At 47.7% G+C, this 20,030-nt stretch overlaps 1 protein-coding gene across 1 annotated transcript in view; it reads left to right on the top strand.

Moving 5' to 3' along the window:
• Positions 1–19,438, top strand: part of slc6a7 (solute carrier family 6 member 7) — a 179,132-nt gene extending 159,694 nt beyond the window's left edge. The window contains exons 12-15 of the mRNA XM_059963537.1: positions 482–581; positions 4,129–4,247; positions 17,984–18,157; positions 18,764–19,438. Of these exons, the coding sequence (XP_059819520.1) occupies positions 482–581; positions 4,129–4,247; positions 17,984–18,157; positions 18,764–18,892 (522 nt within the window). The 3' untranslated portion in view covers positions 18,893–19,438. The remainder of the gene's footprint in view (positions 1–481; positions 582–4,128; positions 4,248–17,983; positions 18,158–18,763) is intronic.
• The last annotated feature ends 592 nt before the right edge of the window (positions 19,439–20,030 follow it).

Below are 20,030 nucleotides of genomic sequence, written 5' to 3'. Positions count from 1 at the left end.
ACCAATAGAGATGCAAAGTCAACTGGATTTTAGCAACCAATAGGATTGCAGGGTCAATCACATCATAGCAACTAATGGGAATACAGGATTATTCCAGGGCTTGGGAACCAATGGGAAGACGGGATCAGCTCTGTATAGGTCAATCTCATCACTCGAATAAAGAGGAATCTGGTGCCAAATCTCAAATTCCCATAGGGAGCCACAGATTGATATCAAATAACAAATAATGTCACAGGCCAATGGCAGTGTAGTATTGAAAGGAATTTCGGAGGTAACCCTAGACAGGAGACATAAGCAGGCCCTGACACCTACAGCACATAAGGAGGAGACATTTGAAGGAGGCATCTTGAACTTAATGACCCATGGAATTCCCGGGAATATCCTCAACAAAATGACTGGTGGGTGTGGTGGCTGGGGGTTCCTTCACCAAATGGGGCGTGTTCGTATGGTGAAAAGCTTTGTCTCTTGTCTCTCCACACAGGGAGGCATCTACTGGTTTACGTTAATAGACTCCTACAGCACCAGCTTCGGTCTCATCATTATAACCCTCTTCATGTGCCTGGGCATCGCCTTTTTCTATGGTAGGCTCTGCTGTGATCTCCCACCTCAGGGCAGACAGACTTTACCTGGTGAAGATTTGGGTAACAAGGGGCAAATGGTTAATCAGTTCTGAGGGAGGGTCATTGATTGGTTCTCTCTTCTCAGATGCTGCCTGACCTGCTGAGTCTCACCAGCACTTGCATTTATGTTTCTGATTCCAGCCCCTGTTTCCCGGATCTGGCAGATGTTCACTGAAGCAGCAGTAGGGCAGATTTAACAAGTTAATTGTGGAACACGAGCAGGCAAAGGCAGGGAAATACTCAGCAGGTCAGGCAGCAACTACAGGGGAGGAACCAGGGCGTTTACGATCATTCCTGGTGACACTGGTGAGGTTGCTCCTGGAGCACTATGCTCACTTTTGGTCACCCTACTAAAGGAAAGATGCCATTGAACTGGAAAGAGTGCAGAGGATATTTACGAGGACTTGAAGGACTGAGTTATGGAGAGAGGTTGGGCAGGTTGGAGCTTTATTCACTGGAGCACAGGAGAGTGAGGGGTGACCATATAGAAGTGTATAAATGGTGAGTGCACACACTATGTTGAGGAACAAAGAACTAGAGAGCATAGGTTTTAGTTGAGAGGGGAGAGTTTAGGATATAGAACATAGACGATGACTATGACCATAAGCACAGATAATCATTAAGTCATAGAACACCACAACCCTTCAGCCCACCTATCTGTGCTGAATATTGTTCTGCCTAGTACCATCGGCTTGCATCTGGACCATAGCCCTCCATACCCCTCCCATCCCCGTACCTATCCAAATTTCTCTTAAATGTTGAAATGGAACCCACATCCACTACTTCCATTGGCAGCTCCTTCCACACCTCACCACCCTCTCAGTGAAGAAGTTCCCTCTTAGGTTCCCCTTAAATATTTCACCTTTCACCCTTAACCCATGACCCCTAATTCTAGTGTCACTCAACCTCAGTGGAAAAAGCCTGCTTGCATTCACTCTATCTACACCCTTCATAATTTTGTACACCTCTCAAATCTCCCCTCCTTCTTCTATGTCCTATATTTGTGTGTAGGGTGAACACGCCAGATCCTGAATGACTCTCCATAACAGAATTTATATTTTGGGTCAATAACAACTAATAATAACCATAGGTGGTAATAATAATAATAATAATAATAATAATAATATAATTTATTGATCAGACAAAAATAAGGTATCAAATTAGAGACAACCAAACAAGTAATACCTTGACACACTGTCTACACTTAGATGATTTGAAATTATATACTCATTTATCAGTAAAACTAAAGCAATTAATTCAAATAGTAGAACTATTTTCTAAAGATAGAAACATGAACTTTGGACTGGGTAAGTGCAGAACATTAAACATAAAGTAAGGTGCAACAGAATGTAAAACCGAGCAGCAGGAGTCCTGATGAAGGGTCTCGGCCTGAAACATCGGCTGTTTACTCATCACCAGAGATGCTGTCTGATTGCAGAGATCCTCCAGCATTTTGTGTGTGTTACTCTGGATTTCTGGCATCTGCAGACTTTCTAGTGGATACAACACAACAGATGGATGACTAGGAACCATACAAGTATCTGGGATACCAACAAACAAAGAAAACAGATCATAGTGCGATAAAGGGAAAACTGAACAGAATTCACTTCAAGACTTCCAAAACTCTGGCAAACAGAGCTCAACAGTGACAATATAACAAAAGCAATAAACCCTTTTGCTATACTCATATTAGTGTATTCTTTTGGCAAAGTAGCTTAGTCCACAGCAAATCTGGAAAACTTACAAACAAAAATAAGAACTGAAATGAGAAATCTTATTAGAAAACATGATGTACACTCAAACACACTTAGAGTAACACTACCTGGGACAGAAGGAATAACAGACATAAAAATTTACACAGTCGAATAAGATGTTTAAGGATATATTTTCATCAACATAAACAGGATTCAGCGCTCCACGTGAGCTTGTGCAATTCTGATATGAAGTACACACCACTAAACCTAGGTAAAAGCACAACCCAGAAAAATGCAGAAATGATCACTGTTGAAGAAAAGTTAACCAATGGAAAACATCTGAGCAGACTGGGAAGTGTTGAGTGCCTGGCTTAGAATTGGAGACCTCTTCCCATAAACAGAAGGGTTCCTTGTGGAAATACAGAACCAGGTGGTTCACACAAAAAACTTATCAAAATACATAATAAAATACCAACAAATTCAAGACGATAAATGGGAAAATGCCGAGGGAAACCAGAACCAATCCAACACATTACAAGATCCTGTAGCACACACAAATGCTGGAGGAACTCAGCAGGTCAGACAGCATCTGTGGAGATGAATAAACAGGATCCTGCGGCAGTTTAACTCAATCTGATTACTTACACAAACACAATCAAGTGGCAAATGTCATTCAGCAAAGTCTTGGTTTAAAATGCTAACTCATAAAAGACACCAGACCTCACTTTTAATACAAGCCTGATTTAGTTTTAGAGTCAGGGTCCTACAAATGATATTACAATTAGTCCATTATTATATAACCATCTATATTTGTTAACTATCTGGATATAATATTACAGGACAAACAAGCACAAACAACTTATTTATATATCACGGTATACAACCATCAGATTGGCTTTTTCATGGGCATTCACAGTAAATCCAAGAAACGCAATAGAATCAATGAAAGACCACACCCAACAGGACAGGCAAGCGATGAATGTGCAAAAGAAAGCAAACTGCACAAATACAAAAGAGAAAAATAATAATAATAAATAAATAAGCAATAAATATCAAGAACATGAGATGCAGAGTTCTTGGAAGTGAGTCTATAGGATTTGGGAACAGTTCAGTGATGGGGCAAGTGAAATTGAGTGAATTTATCCCTCTGGTTCAAGAGCCTGAGGGTCGAGAAGGTAATAGCTGTTCCCGAACCTATTAGTGTGAGTCTTGAGGCTCCTGCACCTTCTTCCTGATGGTGGCAGTGAGAAGACAGCATGGCCTGGGTGGTGGGGTCACTGATAAAGGATGCTGCTTTCCTGCCACATTGCTCTGTGTAGAGCTTCTCAATGGTGGAACATAGTTCAATACAATACAGGGATGGGCCAAGGTGAAAGAACATGAGAAGGAGATTAATTGGTGGCATAACTAAGAGCAAGCAATTTCCAGTTTATGGCACTGTCTGTGTGGAGTTTGCACGTTCTCCTTTTGGCCATGTGAATTTCTCCTGGGTGCTCTGGTTTCCTCCCACCTCCCAAAGTGCAGGTCAATGGATGACTTGGCTGTTGTAAATTGCCCCTGGTACATGTTTAAGGGGTGGAATTGCCCCCTGGTATGTGTGAGAGGTGGAATTGCCCCTAGTACCTGGGTGAGGGGTGGAAACTGGGCATGTTGGTGGCAGCATGGGGAGAGTGAGATGGAATTGGTATACATGGGGGACATTCGGCCAAAGACTGTGTGAGCAATGCGCGGAGCACAAGGGCCCATGTGACTGAGCTGTCACACGGTGCTATGGCAATGTAACTCTGTCTCTCCCTGCCCTACTCCCCCCACAGGGGTCAACCAGTTCTGTGACGACATTATTGACATGCTTCGTCTCTGCCCGCCCTGGTACAGCAAACTTCTGATCTACTTCAAAGTCTGCTGGGCTCTCCTCACACCCCTCCTGCTACTGGTAAGGTGCAGACCCGCTCCCATTCCCTTTCCCTCTCTCCCCTCCTCTCCCTACTCCTCTCCCTTTTCCTCCTCCTCCTCCTCCTACCCCCTTCCCCTTCACACCCCTCCCGCAATTGGTAAGGTGCAGACCTGCTCCCATTCCCTATCCCTCTCTCCCCTCCTCTCCCTACTCCTCTCCCTTTTCCTCCTCCTCCTCCTCCTCCTACCCCCTTCCCCTTCACACCCCTCCCGCTATTGGTAAGGTGCAGACCCGCTCCCATTCCCTATCCCTCTCTCCCCTCCTCTCCCTACTCCTCTCCCTTTTCCTCCTCCTCCTCCTCCTACCCCCTTCCCCTTCACACCCCTCCCGCTATTGGTAAGGTGCAGACCCACTCCCATTCCCTATCCACTCTCTCTTCCCTCCTCCGCTCCCCTCCCTTCTCCTTCCCATTTCCCTCTCCCCTTCCCCCTCATCTCCCCCCCATCTTTCCCACTCCTTCCCATCTCTCTCTACCACCCCTCCTTATTGTGTTGGTGGGTTAATTGACTGTGATGTTAACCTGTAAGTGTGTGGGTGGGGGTAGTGTCTGGTGGGGGGGAGAGGATGGGAATATAGGGGGAATGGAATGGGATTAGTGCAAATGGGTGGCTCATGAAAGGTCAGTGTACTGCAATACAAATGCTCAGGACATCGAGGATTCAGGGAGGGGTGGGTAAACACTACAACCCTTTGGCCCTTTTCCTAAACTGCATCCCATTTCCTGTACTCAATATTGAGAAGCCAACGTGCCAAATGTGAAGCCAATGTTCTACAACATGCTACATGAAAAGATGGCGGCTTTTGATGTCTTATCACACAAGGGTGTATTAGTCTGCCTGGGCCAGTGTTGGAGGGAACACATCCGTCCCGACCGTCCTTCTCGGTCATCGATCCGACACATCCATCCCGACCGTCCTTCCCGACTATCCGTCCGACACATCCATCCCGACCGTCCTTCCCGGTCATCGATCCGACACATCCATCCCGACCGTCCTTCCCGGTCATCGATCCGACACATCCATCCCGACCGTCCTTCCCGGTCATCGATCCGACACATCCATCCTGACCGTCCTTCCCGGTCATCGATCCGACACATCCATCCTGACCGTCCTTCCCGGTCATCGATCCGACACATCCATCCCGACCGTCCTTCCCGGTCATCGATCCGACACATCCATCCTGACCGTCCTTCCCGGTCATCGATCCGACACATCCATCCTGACCGTCCTTCCCGGTCATCGATCCGACACATCCATCCTGACCGTCCTTCCCGACTATCCGTCCGACACATCCATCCCGACCGTCCTTCCCGGTCATCGATCCGACACATCCATCCCGACCGTCCTTCCCTGTCATCGATCCGACACATCCATCCCGACCGTCCTTCCCGGTCATCGATCCGACACATCCATCCCGACCGTCCTTCCCGGTCATCGATCCGACACATCCATCCCGACCGTCCTTCCCGGTCATCGATCCGACACATCCATCCTGACCGTCCTTCCTGGTCATCGATCCGACACATCCATCCCGACCGTCCTTCCCGGTCATCGATCCGACACATCCATCCCGACCGTCCTTCCCGGTCATCGATCCGACACATCCATCCTGACCGTCCTTCCTGGTCATCGATCCGACACATCCATCCCGACCGTCCTTCCCGGTCATCGATCCGACACATCCATCCTGACCGTCCTTCCCGGTCATCGATCCGACACATCCATCCTGACTGTGCTCCCCGACTATCCGTCCGACACATCCATCCCGACCGTCCTTCCCGGTCATCGATCCGACACATCCATCCCGACCGTCCTTCCCGGTCATCGATCCGACACATCCATCCTGACCGTCCTTCCCGGTCATCGATCCGACACATCCATCCTGACTGTGCTCCCCGACTATCCGTCCGACACATCCATCCCGACCGTCCTTCCCGGTCATCGATCCGACACATCCATGATCTGTCTGACACATCCGTCCATGCCAACGATGGTGCTTTCTGCAGCCGGTCCCATTTTAGTGCATTTGACCCGTATCCCTCTGAGTCTTTCCCGTCCACAACCCTGTCTGAGTGTCTTTTAGTTGTACTGCCTCAATCTGAATCAGGTTTATTATCACTGTCAGATGTCATGAAATTTGTTGTTTTGAGGCTGCAGCACTCGTGCAATAGATCAATTACTATAAATTATAATAATATATATGTTAAAATAACAAAAAAAGAGAGCCCACTACCAAGCACATCTTTCCCTCCCCCGCCTTTCTGCTTTCCACAGTGATCATTCCCTACGCGACTCCCTTGTCCACTCGTTCCCCCCCCCCATCCCTTCCCACCGATCTCCCTCCTGGCACTTATCCTTGCAAGCGGAATAAGTGCTACACCTGCCCTTACACTTCCTCCCTCACCACCATTCAGGGCCCCAGACAGTCCTTCCAGGTGAGGCGACACTTCACCTGTGAGTCGGCTGGTGTGGTATACTGTGTCTGGTGCTCCCAGAGTGGCTTTTTATATATTGGTGAGACCCGACACAGACTGGGAGATCGTTTCGCTGAACACCTACGCTCGGTCCGCCAGAGAAAGCAGTATCTCCCAGTGGCCACACATTTTAATTCCACGTCCCATTCCGATTCTGATATGTCTATCCATGGCCTCCTCTACTGTCAAGATGAGGCCACACTCAGGTTGGAGGAACAACACCTTATATACCGGCTGGGTAGCCTCCAACCTGATGGCATGAACATTGACTTCTCTAACTTCCATTAATGCCCCTCCTCCTCTTCTTACCCCATCCCTGATTTATCTATCTATTTAGTTATTTATTTATTTATCCCCCTTTTTCTTTCTCTCTCCCTTTTTTTCTCTCTGTCCTTCTCACAACCATTCCTTGCCTGTTCCCCATCTCCCTCTGGTGCTCCCCTTCCCCTTTCTTTTCCCTAGGCCTCCCGTCCCATGATCCTCTACCTTCTCCAGCTCTGGATCCCTTTTGCCAATCAACGTTTCAGCTCTTAGCTTTATCCCTCCCCCTCCTGACTTCTCCCATCATTTCGGATATCCCCCTCCCCCTCCCACTTTCAAATCTCTTACTATCTCTTCTTACAGTTAGTCAAGACAGTGGGTCTCGGCCCGAAACGTCGACAGTGCTTCTCCCTATAGATGCTGCCTGGCCTGCTGTGTTCCACCAGCATTTTGTGTGTGTTGTTGTTTGAATTTCCAGCATCTGCAGATTTCCTCGTGTTAGAAGAATAGTGTTTCTGGGTTTGGGGATCATTCAGTAATCAGATGGTGAAAGGGAAGAAGAACTCCTGAGTCTGGGTCTTCAGGCTCCTGAACCTCCTCCCTGAGGGTAGGAATGAGAAGAGAGCATGTCCTGGGTGATGAGGATCCGGAGTGATGATAATGGGAAGAGGGCATGTCCTGGGTGATGAGGATCCGGAGTGATGATAATGGGAAGAGGGCATGTCCTGAGTGGTGAGGATCCGGAGTGATGATAATGAGAGGAGGGCATGTCCTGGGTGGTGAGAGTCCGGAGTGATGATATTGAGAAGAGAGCATGTCCTGGGTGGTGAGGATCCGGAGTGATGACAATGAGAAGAGGGCATGTCCTGGGTGGTGAGGATCCGGAGTGATGATAATGAGAAGAGGGCATGTCCTGGGTGATGAGGATCCGGAGTGATGACAATGAGAAGAGGGCATGTCCTGAGTGGTGAGGATCCGGAGTGATGATAATGAGAAGAGGGCATGTCCTGGGTGATGAGGATACGGAGAGATGACAATGAGAAGAGGGCATGTCCTGGGTGGTGAGGATCCGGAGTGATGATAATGAGAAGAGGGCATGTCCTGGGTGGTGAGAGTCCAGAGTGATGACAATGAGAAGAGGGCATGTCCTGGGTGGTGAGGATCCGGAGTGATGACAATGAGAAGAGGGCATGTCCTGGGTGGTGAGGATCCGGAGTGATGATAATGAGAAGAGAGCATGTCCTGGGTAGTGAGGGTCCGGAGTGATGATAACGAGAAGAGGGCATGTCCTGGGTGATGAGGATCCGGAGTGATGATAATGAGAAGAGGGCATGTCCTGGGTAGTGAGGGTCCGGAGTGATGATAACGAGAAGAGGGCATGTCCTGGGTGGTGAGGATCCGGAGTGATGATAATGAGAAGAGGGCATGTCCTGGGTAGTGAGGTTCCGGAGTGATGATAACGAGAAGAGGGCATGTCCTGGGTAGTGAGGGTCCGGAGTGATGATAATGAGAAGAGAGCATGTCCTGGGTAGTGAGGATCCGGAGTGATGATAATGAGAAGAGGGCATGTCCTGGGTGATGAGGATCCGGAGTGATGACAATGAGAAGAGGGCATGTCCTGGGTGATGAGGGTCCGGTGTGATGATAATGAGAAGAGGGCATGTCCTGGGTGGTGAGGATCCGCAGTGATGATAATGAGAAGAGGGCATGTCCTGGGTGGTGAGGATCCGGAGTGATGATAATGGGAAGAGGGCATGTCCTGGGTGGTGAGGGTCCGGAATGATGATAATGGGAAGAGGGCATGTCCTGGGTGATGAGGATCCGGAGTGATGATAATGAGAAGAGGGCATGTCCTGGGTGGTGAGGATCCGGAGTGATGATAATGAGAAGAGGGCATGTCCTGGGTAGTGAGGGTCCGGTGTGATGATAACGAGAGGAGGGCATGTCCTGGGTAGTGAGGGTCCGGTGTGATGATAACGAGAAGAGGGCATGTCCTGGGTAGTGAGGGTCCGGAGTGATGACAATGAGAAGAGGGCATGTCCTGGGTGGTGAGGATCCAGAGTGATGACAATGAGAAGAGGGCATGTCCTGGGCGGTGAGGATCCGGAGTGATGATAATGAGAAGAGAGCATGTCCTGGGTAGTGAGGATCCGGAGTGATGATAATGAGAAGAGGGCATGTCCTGGGTGGTGAGGATCCGGAGTGATGATAATGAGAAGAGGGCATGTCCTGGGTGATGAGGATCCGGAGTGATGATAATGGGAAGAGGGCATGTCCTGGGTAGTGAGGGTCCGGAGTGATGATAATGAGAAGAGGGCATGTCCTGGGTGATGAGGATCCGGAGTGATGATAATGGGAAGAGGGCATGTCCTGGGTGATGAGGATCCGGAGTGATGATAATGAGAAGAGGGCATGTCCTGGGCGGTGAGGATCCGGAGTGATGACAATGGGAAGAGGGCATGTCCTGGGTGATGAGGGTCCGGAGTGATGACAATGAGAAGAGGGCATGTCCTGAGTGGTGAGGATCCGGAGTGATGATAATGAGAAGAGGGCATGTCCTGGGTGATGAGGGTCCGGTGTGATGATAATGAGAAGAGAGCATGTCCTGGGTAGTGAGGGTCCGGAGTGATGACAATGAGAAGAGGGCATGTCCTGGGTGATGAGGATCCGGAGTGATGATAATGAGAAGAGAGCATGTCCTGGGTAGTGAGGATCCGGAGTGATGATAATGAGAAGAGGGCATGTCCTGGGTAGTGAGGGTCCGGAGTGATGATAATGAGAAGAGAGCATGTCCTGGGTAGTGAGGATCCGGAGTGATGATAATGAGAAGAGAGCATGTCCTGGGTAGTGAGGATCCGGAGTGATGATAATGAGAAGAGAGCATGTCCTGGGTAGTGAGGATCCGGAGTGATGATAATGAGAAGAGGGCATGTCCTGGGTGATGAGGATCCGGAGTGATGATAATGAGAAGAGGGCATGTCCTGGGTAGTGAGGGTCCGGAGTGATGATAATGAGAAGAGGGCATGTCCTGGGCGGTGAGGTTCCGGAATGATGATAATGAGAAGAGGGCATGTCCTGGGTGGTGAGGATCCGGAGTGATGATAACGAGAAGAGGGCATGTCCTGGGTGGTGAGGATCCGGAGTGATGATAACGAGAAGAGGGCATGTCCTGGGTAGTGAGGATCCGGAGTGATGATAATGAGAGGAGGGCATGTCCTGGGTGATGAGAAGAGGGCATGTCCTGGGTGGTGAGGGTCCGGTGTGATGATAATGAGAAGAGGGCATGTCCTGGGTGATGAGGATCCGGAGTGATGATAATGAGAGGAGGGCATGTCCTGGGTGGTGAGGATCCGGAGTGATGATAATGAGAAGACAGCATGTCCTGGGCGGTGAGGATCCGGAGTGATGATAATGAGAGGAGGGCATGTCCTGGGTGGTGAGGATCCGGAGTGATGATAATGAGAGGAGGGCATGTCCTGGATGGTGAGGATCCGGAGTGATGATAATGAGAGGAGGGCATGTCCTGGGTGGTGAGGTTCCGGAGTGATGATAATGAGAAGAGGGCATGTCCTGGGCGGTGAGGATCCGGAGTGATGATAATGAGAGGAGGGCATGTCCTGGGTGGTGAGGATCCGGAGTGATGATAATGAGAGGAGGGCATGTCCTGGGTGATGAGAAGAGGGCATGTCCTGGGTGGTGAGGATCCGGAGTGATGATAATGAGAGGAGGGCATGTCCTGGGTGATGAGGATCCGGAGTGATGATAATGGGAAGAGGGCATGTCCTGGGTGGTGAGGGTCCGGAGTGATGATAATGAGAAGAGGGCATGTCCTGGGTGGTGAGGATCCGGAGTGATGATAATGAGAGGAGGGCATGTCCTGGGTGATGAGAAGAGGGCATGTCCTGGGTGGTGAGGATCCGGAGTGATGATAATGAGAGGAGGGCATGTCCTGGGTGATGAGGATCCGGAGTGATGATAATGGGAAGAGGGCATGTCCTGGGTGGTGAGGGTCCGGAGTGATGATAATGAGAAGAGGGCATGTCCTGGGTGGTGAGGTTCCGGAGTGATGATAATGAGAAGAGGGCATGTCCTGGGTGATGAGGATCCGGAGTGATGACAATGAGAAGAGGGCATGTCCTGGGTGGTGAGGGTCCGGAGTGATGACAATGAGAAGAGGGCATGTCCTGGGTGGTGAGGATCCGGAGTGATGATAATGAGAAGAGGGCATGTCCTGGGTGGTGAGGTTCCGGAGTGATGATAATGAGAAGAGGGCATGTCCTGGGTGGTGAGGATCCGGAGTGATGATAATGAGAAGAGGGCATGTCCTGGGTGGTGAGGGTCCAGAGTGATGACAATGAGAAGAGGGCATGTCCTGGGTGGTGAGGATCCGGAGTGATGATAATGAGAAGAGAACACGTCTCAGGTGATGAGGGTCGGAGTGTTGACAAGGAGAAGCTACGAGCCCATGGTATTACAGGAAAGATACTAGTAAGGATAAAGCAATGGAGTATGGATAAAGCAATGGCTGATTGGCAGGAGGCAAAGAGTGGGATTAAAGGGATCCTTTGTCAATGACAGAGGTCTATGAATATTTCTATGTTATATGTCAATGATATAGATGATGGAATTGATGGCTTTGTTGAAAAGTTTGCAGATGATATGAAGATTGGTGGAGGGGCAGGGAGTGTTGAGGAAGCAGGGAGGCTGTTGAAGGACTTAGACAGATTAGGCGAATGGGCAAAGAAATGACAGATAGAAAACAGAGTCTGGAAGTGTATGGTCATGCACTTTGATAGAAGACGTGAAAGGGTTGAGTACTTTCAAAATGGAGAGAAAATACAAAACAAAACAGAGTTGCAAAGGGACTTGGGAGTCCTTGTGCAAGATTACCTGGAAGTTAATTTGCAGGTTGAGTCTGTAGTGAGAAAGGCAAATGCAACAATGTTAGCATTCATTTTGAAAGGACTACAGTATTAAAGCAAGGATGTAATGTTGAGACTTCATAAAGCACTGGTGAGGCCTCACTTGGAGGATTGTGAACATTTTGGACTCCTTATCTTAGAAAGGATGTGTTGAACCTGGAGAGGGTTTAAAGGAAGTTCCAGATTAAATGGCTTGTCATATGAAGAACGTTTGATGGCTCTGGTCCTGTATTCACTAGAATTCAAAAGAATGAGGGATGACCTCATTGAAACCTATCGAAAGGTGAAACGCCTTTACAGAGTCGATGTGGAGAGGTTGTTTCCTCTGGTGGGTGAGTCTAAGACCAGACACAGCCTCAGAATACAGGGAAGTCCTTTTAGAACAGAGATGAAGAGGAATTTCTTTAGCCAGAGAGTGGTGAATCTGTGGAATTCCTTGTCATAGGCAGCTGTAGAGGCCAAGTCTTTATGTACAGTGTCTAGAAAAAGTGTTCATCCCCCTTGGAAGTTTTTATGTTTTATTGTTTTACAACATTGAATCACAGTGGATTTAATTTGGCTTTTATTGACACTGATCAACTGAAAAATACTTTTTCATGTCAAAGTGAAGACAAATCTCTACAAAGTGATCTAAAATAATTACAAATATAAAATGCAAAATTATTGATTGTGTAAGTATTTCCCCCCCCCTTTAATGTGACACACCAAATCATCACTGGTGCAGCCAATTGGTTTTAGAAGTCACAATTAGTTAAATGGAGATTACCATGTGCAGTCAAGGCGTTTCAATAGATTGTTGTGAAAATACACCTTTATCTGGAAGGTCCAACTGCTGGTGAGTCAGTATCCTGGCAAAGACTACACCATGAAGACAAAAGAACATTCCAAGGAACTCTGTGAAAAGGTTTTGAAAAGCACAAATCAGGAGATGGATACAAAAAAATTTCCAAGTCACTGAATATCCCTCGGAGTTCAGTTAAGTCAATTATCAAGAACTGGAAAGAATATGGCACAGCTGTAAATATGCTTAGAGTAGGCTGTCCTCAAAAACTGAGTGACTGTGCGCTGGGGACTAGTGAGGGAGGGCATCAAGAGACCTATGACAACTCTGGAGGGGTTATAAGCTTCAGTGGCTGAGATGGAGAGACTGTACATACAACAACTGTTGCCCCGGTGCTTCACCAGTCGCAGATTTATGGGAGAGTGACAAAGAGAAAGCCACTGTTGGAAAAAAAAATCTCCCATGAAGTCTTGGCTAGAGTTTGCTAGAAGACAGGTGGGAGACTCTGAAGTCAGCTGGAAGAAGGGTCTACGGTCTGATGAAACCAAAATTGAGCTTTTTGGCCATCAGACTAAACGCTATGTTTGGTGTAAGCTAAACACCGCACATCATCAAAAATACACCATCTCTATCATGAACCACGGTGGTGGCTGCATCATGCTGTGGGGATGCTTCACTGTGCAGACCCTGGAAGGCTTGTGAAGGGAGAGGGTAAAATGAATGCAGCAAAATACAGGGAAATCCTGGAGGAAAACCTGATGCAGTCTGTAAGAGAACTGCGACTTGGGAAAAGATTTGTTTTCCAGTGAGACATTAACACCAAGCATAAAGCCAAAGCTACACAGGAATGGCTTAAAAACATCAAAGTTAATGTCCTGGAGTGGCCCAGTTGGACTCCAGACCTCAACCCAATTGAGAATCTGTGGTTGAACTTGAAAAGGGCTGTTCACTGAGAATCCCCATGCAATCTGACAGATCTTGAGCAATTTTGTAAAGAAGAATGGGGGAAAATTGTGGTGTCTAGATGTGCAAAGCTAAAAGATACCTGTCCACACAGACTCGAGGCTGTAATTACTGCCAAAGGTGCAAATACTGACTTGAATGCATTACAACACGGAATCACAGTGGATTTAATTTGACTCTTTTGACACTGATCAACTGAAAAGACTCTTTTGTGTCACAGTGAAAACAAATTTCTACAAATTGGTCTAAATTTATTACAATTACAATTGTTACAATTATTACAATTGTAATAAATTTAGACCAATTTGTAGAAATTTGTTTTCACTGTGACACAAAAGAGTCTTTTCAGTTGATCAGTGTCAAAAGAGTCAAATTAAATCCACTGTGATTCCGTGTTGTAAAACAATAAAACATGAAAACTTCGAAAGGTGGTGAATACTTTTTATAGGCACTGTACATTTAAGGCAGAGATTGATGGATTCTTGACTGGTCAGGGCATGAAGGGTTATGGGGAGAAGGCAGGAGATTGGGGCTGAGAGGGAAATGGATCAGCCATGGTGAAACTGGTGAGCAGAGTCGATGGGCCAGATGGCCTAATTCTGCTCCTTAAACAGCAGCTCAAATACCTACTTATTAAACATTGCTTTCAATGAACAACTTTCATGTTAGTTTTTATTTTTGATTCTATTTTCATGTTTGTACTTTTATCCCATTGTAAAGCAAAAGTTGCATTTCATTGTATACCGATGTTGGGATGTAATGTTAAAATTGTACAAGGCATTGGTAAGGCCGAATTTGGAGTATTGTGTACAGTTCTGGTCACTGAATTATAGGAAAGATGTCAGAGAAGATTTACTAGAATGTTACCTGGGTTTCAGCACCTAAGTTTAAGGGAAAGGTTGAACAAGTTAGGTTTTTATTCTTTGGAGCATAGAAGGTTGAGGGGGGACTTGATAGAGGTATTTAAAATTTTGAGAGGGATAGATAGAGTTGACGTGGATAGTCTTTTTCCATTGAGAGTAGGGGAGATTCAAACAAGAGGACATGAGTTGAGAGTTAGGGGGCAAAAGTTTAGGGGTAACACGAGGGGAAATTTCTTTACTCAGAGAGTGATAGCTGTGTGGAACGAGATTCCAGTAGAAGTAGTAGAGGCCAGTTCAGTTGTGTCATTTAAGGTAAAATTGGATAGGTATATGGACAGGAAAGGAATGGAGGGTTATGGACTGAGTGCAGGGTCAGCAGGACTAGGTGAGAGTAAGCATTCGGCATGGACTAGAAGGGCCGAGATTGCCTGTTTGGTGCTGTAATTGTTATAAATTGTTATACGGTTATATGATGTACAGAAGTGAACCAGACCGAGGAGTGACCTTGTTGAGGAGTGAAGGAGAGTGGTGGTGACCTTGTTGAGGAGTGACACAGTAGCACTGCATTTAGCGTAACAGTGACAGTGCCAGTGACATGGGTTCGATTCCTGCTGCAGTCTTTAAGGAGTTTGTACATTCTCACCATGACCACGTGCACTGGTTTCCTCCAGAAGCTCCAGTTTCCTCCCACATTCCAAAGAAGTGTAGGTTAGGGTTTATGAGTTTGGGTCATGCTATACAGGTGCCTGAAGTGGTGACAGCTGTGGGCTGTCCCCTGCTTGTGAATAGACTCTGTTCACCGCTGACAACAATTCATTGTGTGTTTCGATGTACATGTGACAAATCAAACTATTTACCCCATAAGACCAGAAGACATAGGAACAGAATTAGGCCATTCTGCCCATCGAGTCTGCTCTGCCATTCCATCATGGCTGATCCCAGATCCCAACCCCATACGCCTGCCTTCTTGCCATAACCTTTGATGTCCTGACCGATCAGGAAACTATCAACTTCTGCCTTAAATATACCCAAGGACTTGGCCTCCACTGCAGTCTGTGGCAGAGCATTCCACAGATTCACCACTCTTTGGATAAAACAATTCCTCCTTACCTCTGTTGTAAAAGGTCACCCCTCAATTCTGAGGCTGTGCCCTCTCGTTCTGGATTCCCCCACCAAAGGAAACATCTTCTCCCCATCCACCAAATCCAGTCCTTTCACAATTCGGTACATTTCAATGAGATCCCCAGCATTCTACTAAATTCCAGTGAGTACAGGCCCAAAGCTGCCTAATGCTCCTCATATGTTAACCCCTTCATTCCTGAATAATCCTTGTGAACCTCCTCTGGACTCTCCAATGACAACACAACCTTTCTGAATTATAGGGCCCAAAACTGTTGACAATACTTCAAGGGCAGCCTGTCTAGTGTTTTATAAAGCCTCAACATTATCTCCTTGCTTTTATATTCTATTCCCCTTGAAATAAATGCTAACATAGCATTTGCCTTCTTTACCACAGACTCAACCTGTAAATTAACCTTCTGGGAGTCTGGCACAAGGACTCCTAAGTCCCTCTGCACCTCTGATGTTTGAACCTTCTCCCCATTTAGATAATAATCTGCACTATTGTTCATTCTATCAAAATGCATTATCATACATTTCCTAACACTGTATTCCATCTGTCACTTTTTTGTCCACTCTTCCAATTTGTCTAAGTCCTGCAGCAATCGCATTGCTTCCTCAGCACTACCTACCCTCCACCTATCTTCATATCATCCACAAAGTTTGCCACAGGCCATCAAATCCATTATCTAAATCATTGACAATGTGAAAAGCAGTGATCCAAATACTGACCCCTGAAGAACATCACTAGTCACCAGAAGCCAACCAGAAAAGGCCCCTTTTATTCCCACTCGCTGCCTCCTGCCTGTCAGCCATTCCTCTATCCGTGCCGGTATCTCTCCTGTAACACCATAGGATTTTATCTTGTTAAGCAGCCTCATGAGTGAAACCTTGTCAAATGCTGGGGAGCTAAGGCTTTAAGGGAGCTAGGGCTTTACTCTTTGGAGAGAAGGAGGATGAGAGGAGACATGATAGAGGTGTACAAGATATTAAGAGGAATAGACAGAGTGGACAGCCAGCGCCTCTTCCCCAGGGCACCACTGCTCAGTACAAGAGGACATGGCTCTAAGGTAAGGGGAGGGAAGTTCAAGGGGGATATTGGAGGAAGGTTTCTCACTCAGAGAATGGTTGATGCGTGGAATGCACTGCCTGAGTCAGTGGTGGAGGCAGATACACTAGTGAAATTTAAGAGACTACTAGACAGGTGTATGGAGGAATTTAAGGTGGGGGTTTATATGGGAGGGAGGGTTTGAGGGTCGGCACAACATTGTGGGCTGAAGGGCCTGTAATGTGCTGTACTATTCTATGTTCTATGCCTTCTGAAAATCCAAGTAAATGACATCCACTGCCTCTCCTTTGTCCACCCTGCTTGTTACTTCCTAGAAGAACTCTAACAGATTTGTCAGGCAAGATTTCCCTTTACAAGAACCATGCTGACTTTGACTTATTTTATCATTAGTCTCCAAGTACCCCAACACCTCATCCTTAATAATAAACTCCAACACTTTCCCAACCACTGAGGTTCGGCTAACTGGCTATAATTTCCTTTCTTTTGCCTTCATCCCTTCTTAAAGAGTGGAGTGACGTTTGCAATCCTCTAGTCCTCTGGAACTTGCAGTGCACCAACCACTCTCTGAGTGAAAAGCCTTCCTCTAATATCCCCCTTGAACTTGCCAGAATCAAGTGATTCTTGAAAGATCATGACCAATGTCTTCAATAACCTCTCTTAGGACTTGGGGATGTAGTCAATCTGGCCTAATTGACTTATGCGGATTAAGTCTTATGTGGTCTAAGTCTAATTGACATGTGAACTTAAGACCTTTGAGTTTGCCTAGCACTGTTTCCTTTGTAATAGCAATGGCACTCACTCCTGCTCCCTGACATCACAGACCTCTGGCACACTGCTAGTGTCTTCCACAGTGAAGGCTGATGCAAAGTATTCATTAAGTTCAACCGCAATTTCTTTGTTCCCCATTACTACCTCACCTGAATCAATATCAACTCTCACCTCCCTTTTACCCTTTCTGTAACTGAAAACAGTTCTGGTATCCAGCTTTATATTATTGGCCAGTTTGCCCTCATTATTTCATCTTTCCCCTTCTTATAACTTTAAGCTGTCAATGGGACACCTCATCAGAGTTCACATAGACAACATCTACCACCTTGGGCTCATTAATTCACTTGGTTACATCTTCAGAAAACTCAACCACATTGGTGGGACCACGGTTTTCCGCACACAGACCCGTGGGCTGTGATAAGAGTTCTGTGGGTGTGATGTGCTGTGTATTGCAAGTGTAAAACCTCCTTTATCTAACTCCATCTCTCCATTACAGTTTATCTTGATGTACATCTTCATCGAGATGTACAACACAAGCCTGCACTATGGAACCTACGAGTACCCAGTGTGGGGGAAGGCGCTCGGTGTGTGCCTGGGGGTTGTATGCTGTGTACAGATCCCTCTCTGGGCTGTAGTTGCAGTGGTGAAAGAGTCAGGAACACTACGAGATGTAAGAATGACTTCTCAAATTTGCCTTTTCCCTCCAGCAGACCATAATAACAGATCATTCCAGAGAAGTGATGCCTGAGGGGCACGTGGGCACTAATGAAGAGGTCACAAGGGCATCACCCTCCATGTAGAGTGTGTCATTGCCTAAGAGAGGGAACTTCTGAACCTCAGCACTTCCCCTCCCACTGTGACCCTCCCTCAGTACTGCCCCTCCCATTGTGTGACCCTCTCTTGGTACTGCCCCTTCCACTGTGACCCTCCTTCAGTACTGCCCCTCCCATTGACCCTCCCTCAGTACTGCCCCTCCCACTGTGACCATCCCTGAACACTGCCCCTCCCACTGTGTGACCCTCTCTCGGTACTGCCCCTTTCATTGTGACGCTCCCTCAGTACTGCCCCTTCCACTGAGTGGACTTCTCTCCCTCACTACTACCCCTCCCTGCATCTCCTGGATTTGACCTCAGGACCTGGAGTGTGTACCAGTAAGCAATGGTCAGCGAGACCTGTGACCTGTGCCTGGCCCCTGCTACTGTCCGGTCAGGTACAACCTCTGACCATTGGGGTGGGACCAAGCTACTGACGTCTGATATCAGTTCTCTTCCCACAGCGCTTTCAGAAAGCCATCCGGCCCCTGAACTCCTGGAAAGTGACCGGCGGAGACCGGACCTTCACCCTGGAAACCATCGACGTTCCCTTCTCCGTGACACTGACCGACCATGACTTTACCGAAGTGTGAGGTGCCACTCTCACTGGCGGTAGGGGGATCCTCGCTGGGTGAGGGTGTGAACTCCCTCATGCCCCAGGCCCAGCAGGACAGAACTAGCAGCTGCCCACACCGCGATGGAGCAGTGAACTCTGTAATCCGAATGGTCACCGCACGCTCATACCTACTTCTGAGGACAACGATGGTGCCCCAGCGAGTCCGTGCCCTGCCCTGTGCTCACTGACACTAGACCAGCCGGTCACTCCTTTGGAAAACGTTTGGCATTGGGTGGGATTAATATTGTCACATGTACCGAGATACAGAGAAATGCTCGCCTCATGTGCTATTAATTTATTGTTTTTATGAGATGCAGTGTGGGACAAGCCCTTCTGGCCCAGAGCCACTCCCCCTGCAGCCTGCTTATTTAACCCTGATCTAATCACAGGACAACCCACAAGGGTCAGTATACCTTTGGGCAATGGGGCAGTCAATAAACAGTAGAAGGGAAAACCATAATGGATTGTACTACAAGATGCAGCACAGGGAGACAATAAGGTCATAAAACCATCAGACACAGGCCACTCGGCCCAAAGAGTTGCTCTGTTTTTCCATCATGGCTGATTTAAGACCTTAAGACAAAGGAGCAGATTTATTTTCCTTCTCAACCCCTTCTCCCCGTAATCTTTGATACGCAGACTAACCAAGAACCTATCACCCTTCACTTTAAATCTAACTAATAAATGGCTTCCACAGCTGTCTGTGGCAATGAATTCACCACCCTCTCTTCCACACTCGATTGTCACCCTCCCTGAGAACAGCCCTCCCACAGTGTGACCCTCCCTCAGTACCACCCCCTCCCACAGTGTGACCCTCCCTCGGTACCACCCCTCCCACAGTGTGACTCTCCCTCAGTACCACCCCTCCAACTGTGACTCTCCCTCAGTACCACCCCTCCCACAGTGTGACCCTCCCTCAGTACCACCCCTCACACAGTGTGACCCTCCCTCAGTATCCCCCTCCCACAGTGTGACCCTCGCTCAGTACCACCCCTCCCACAGTGACCATCCCTCAGTACCACCCCTCCCACAGTGTGACCCTCCCTCAGTACCACCCCTCCCCAGTGTGACCCTCCCTCGGTACCACCCCTCCCACAGTGTGACCCTCCCTCAGT

The sequence above is a fragment of the Hypanus sabinus genome, chromosome 3, assembly GCF_030144855.1.
Source record: "Hypanus sabinus isolate sHypSab1 chromosome 3, sHypSab1.hap1, whole genome shotgun sequence".
In the NCBI taxonomy this organism is placed as follows: domain Eukaryota; kingdom Metazoa; phylum Chordata; class Chondrichthyes; order Myliobatiformes; family Dasyatidae; genus Hypanus; species Hypanus sabinus.
The sequence above is the reverse complement of the archived record's forward strand: the minus strand, read 5'-3'. Positions and strand labels throughout refer to the sequence as shown.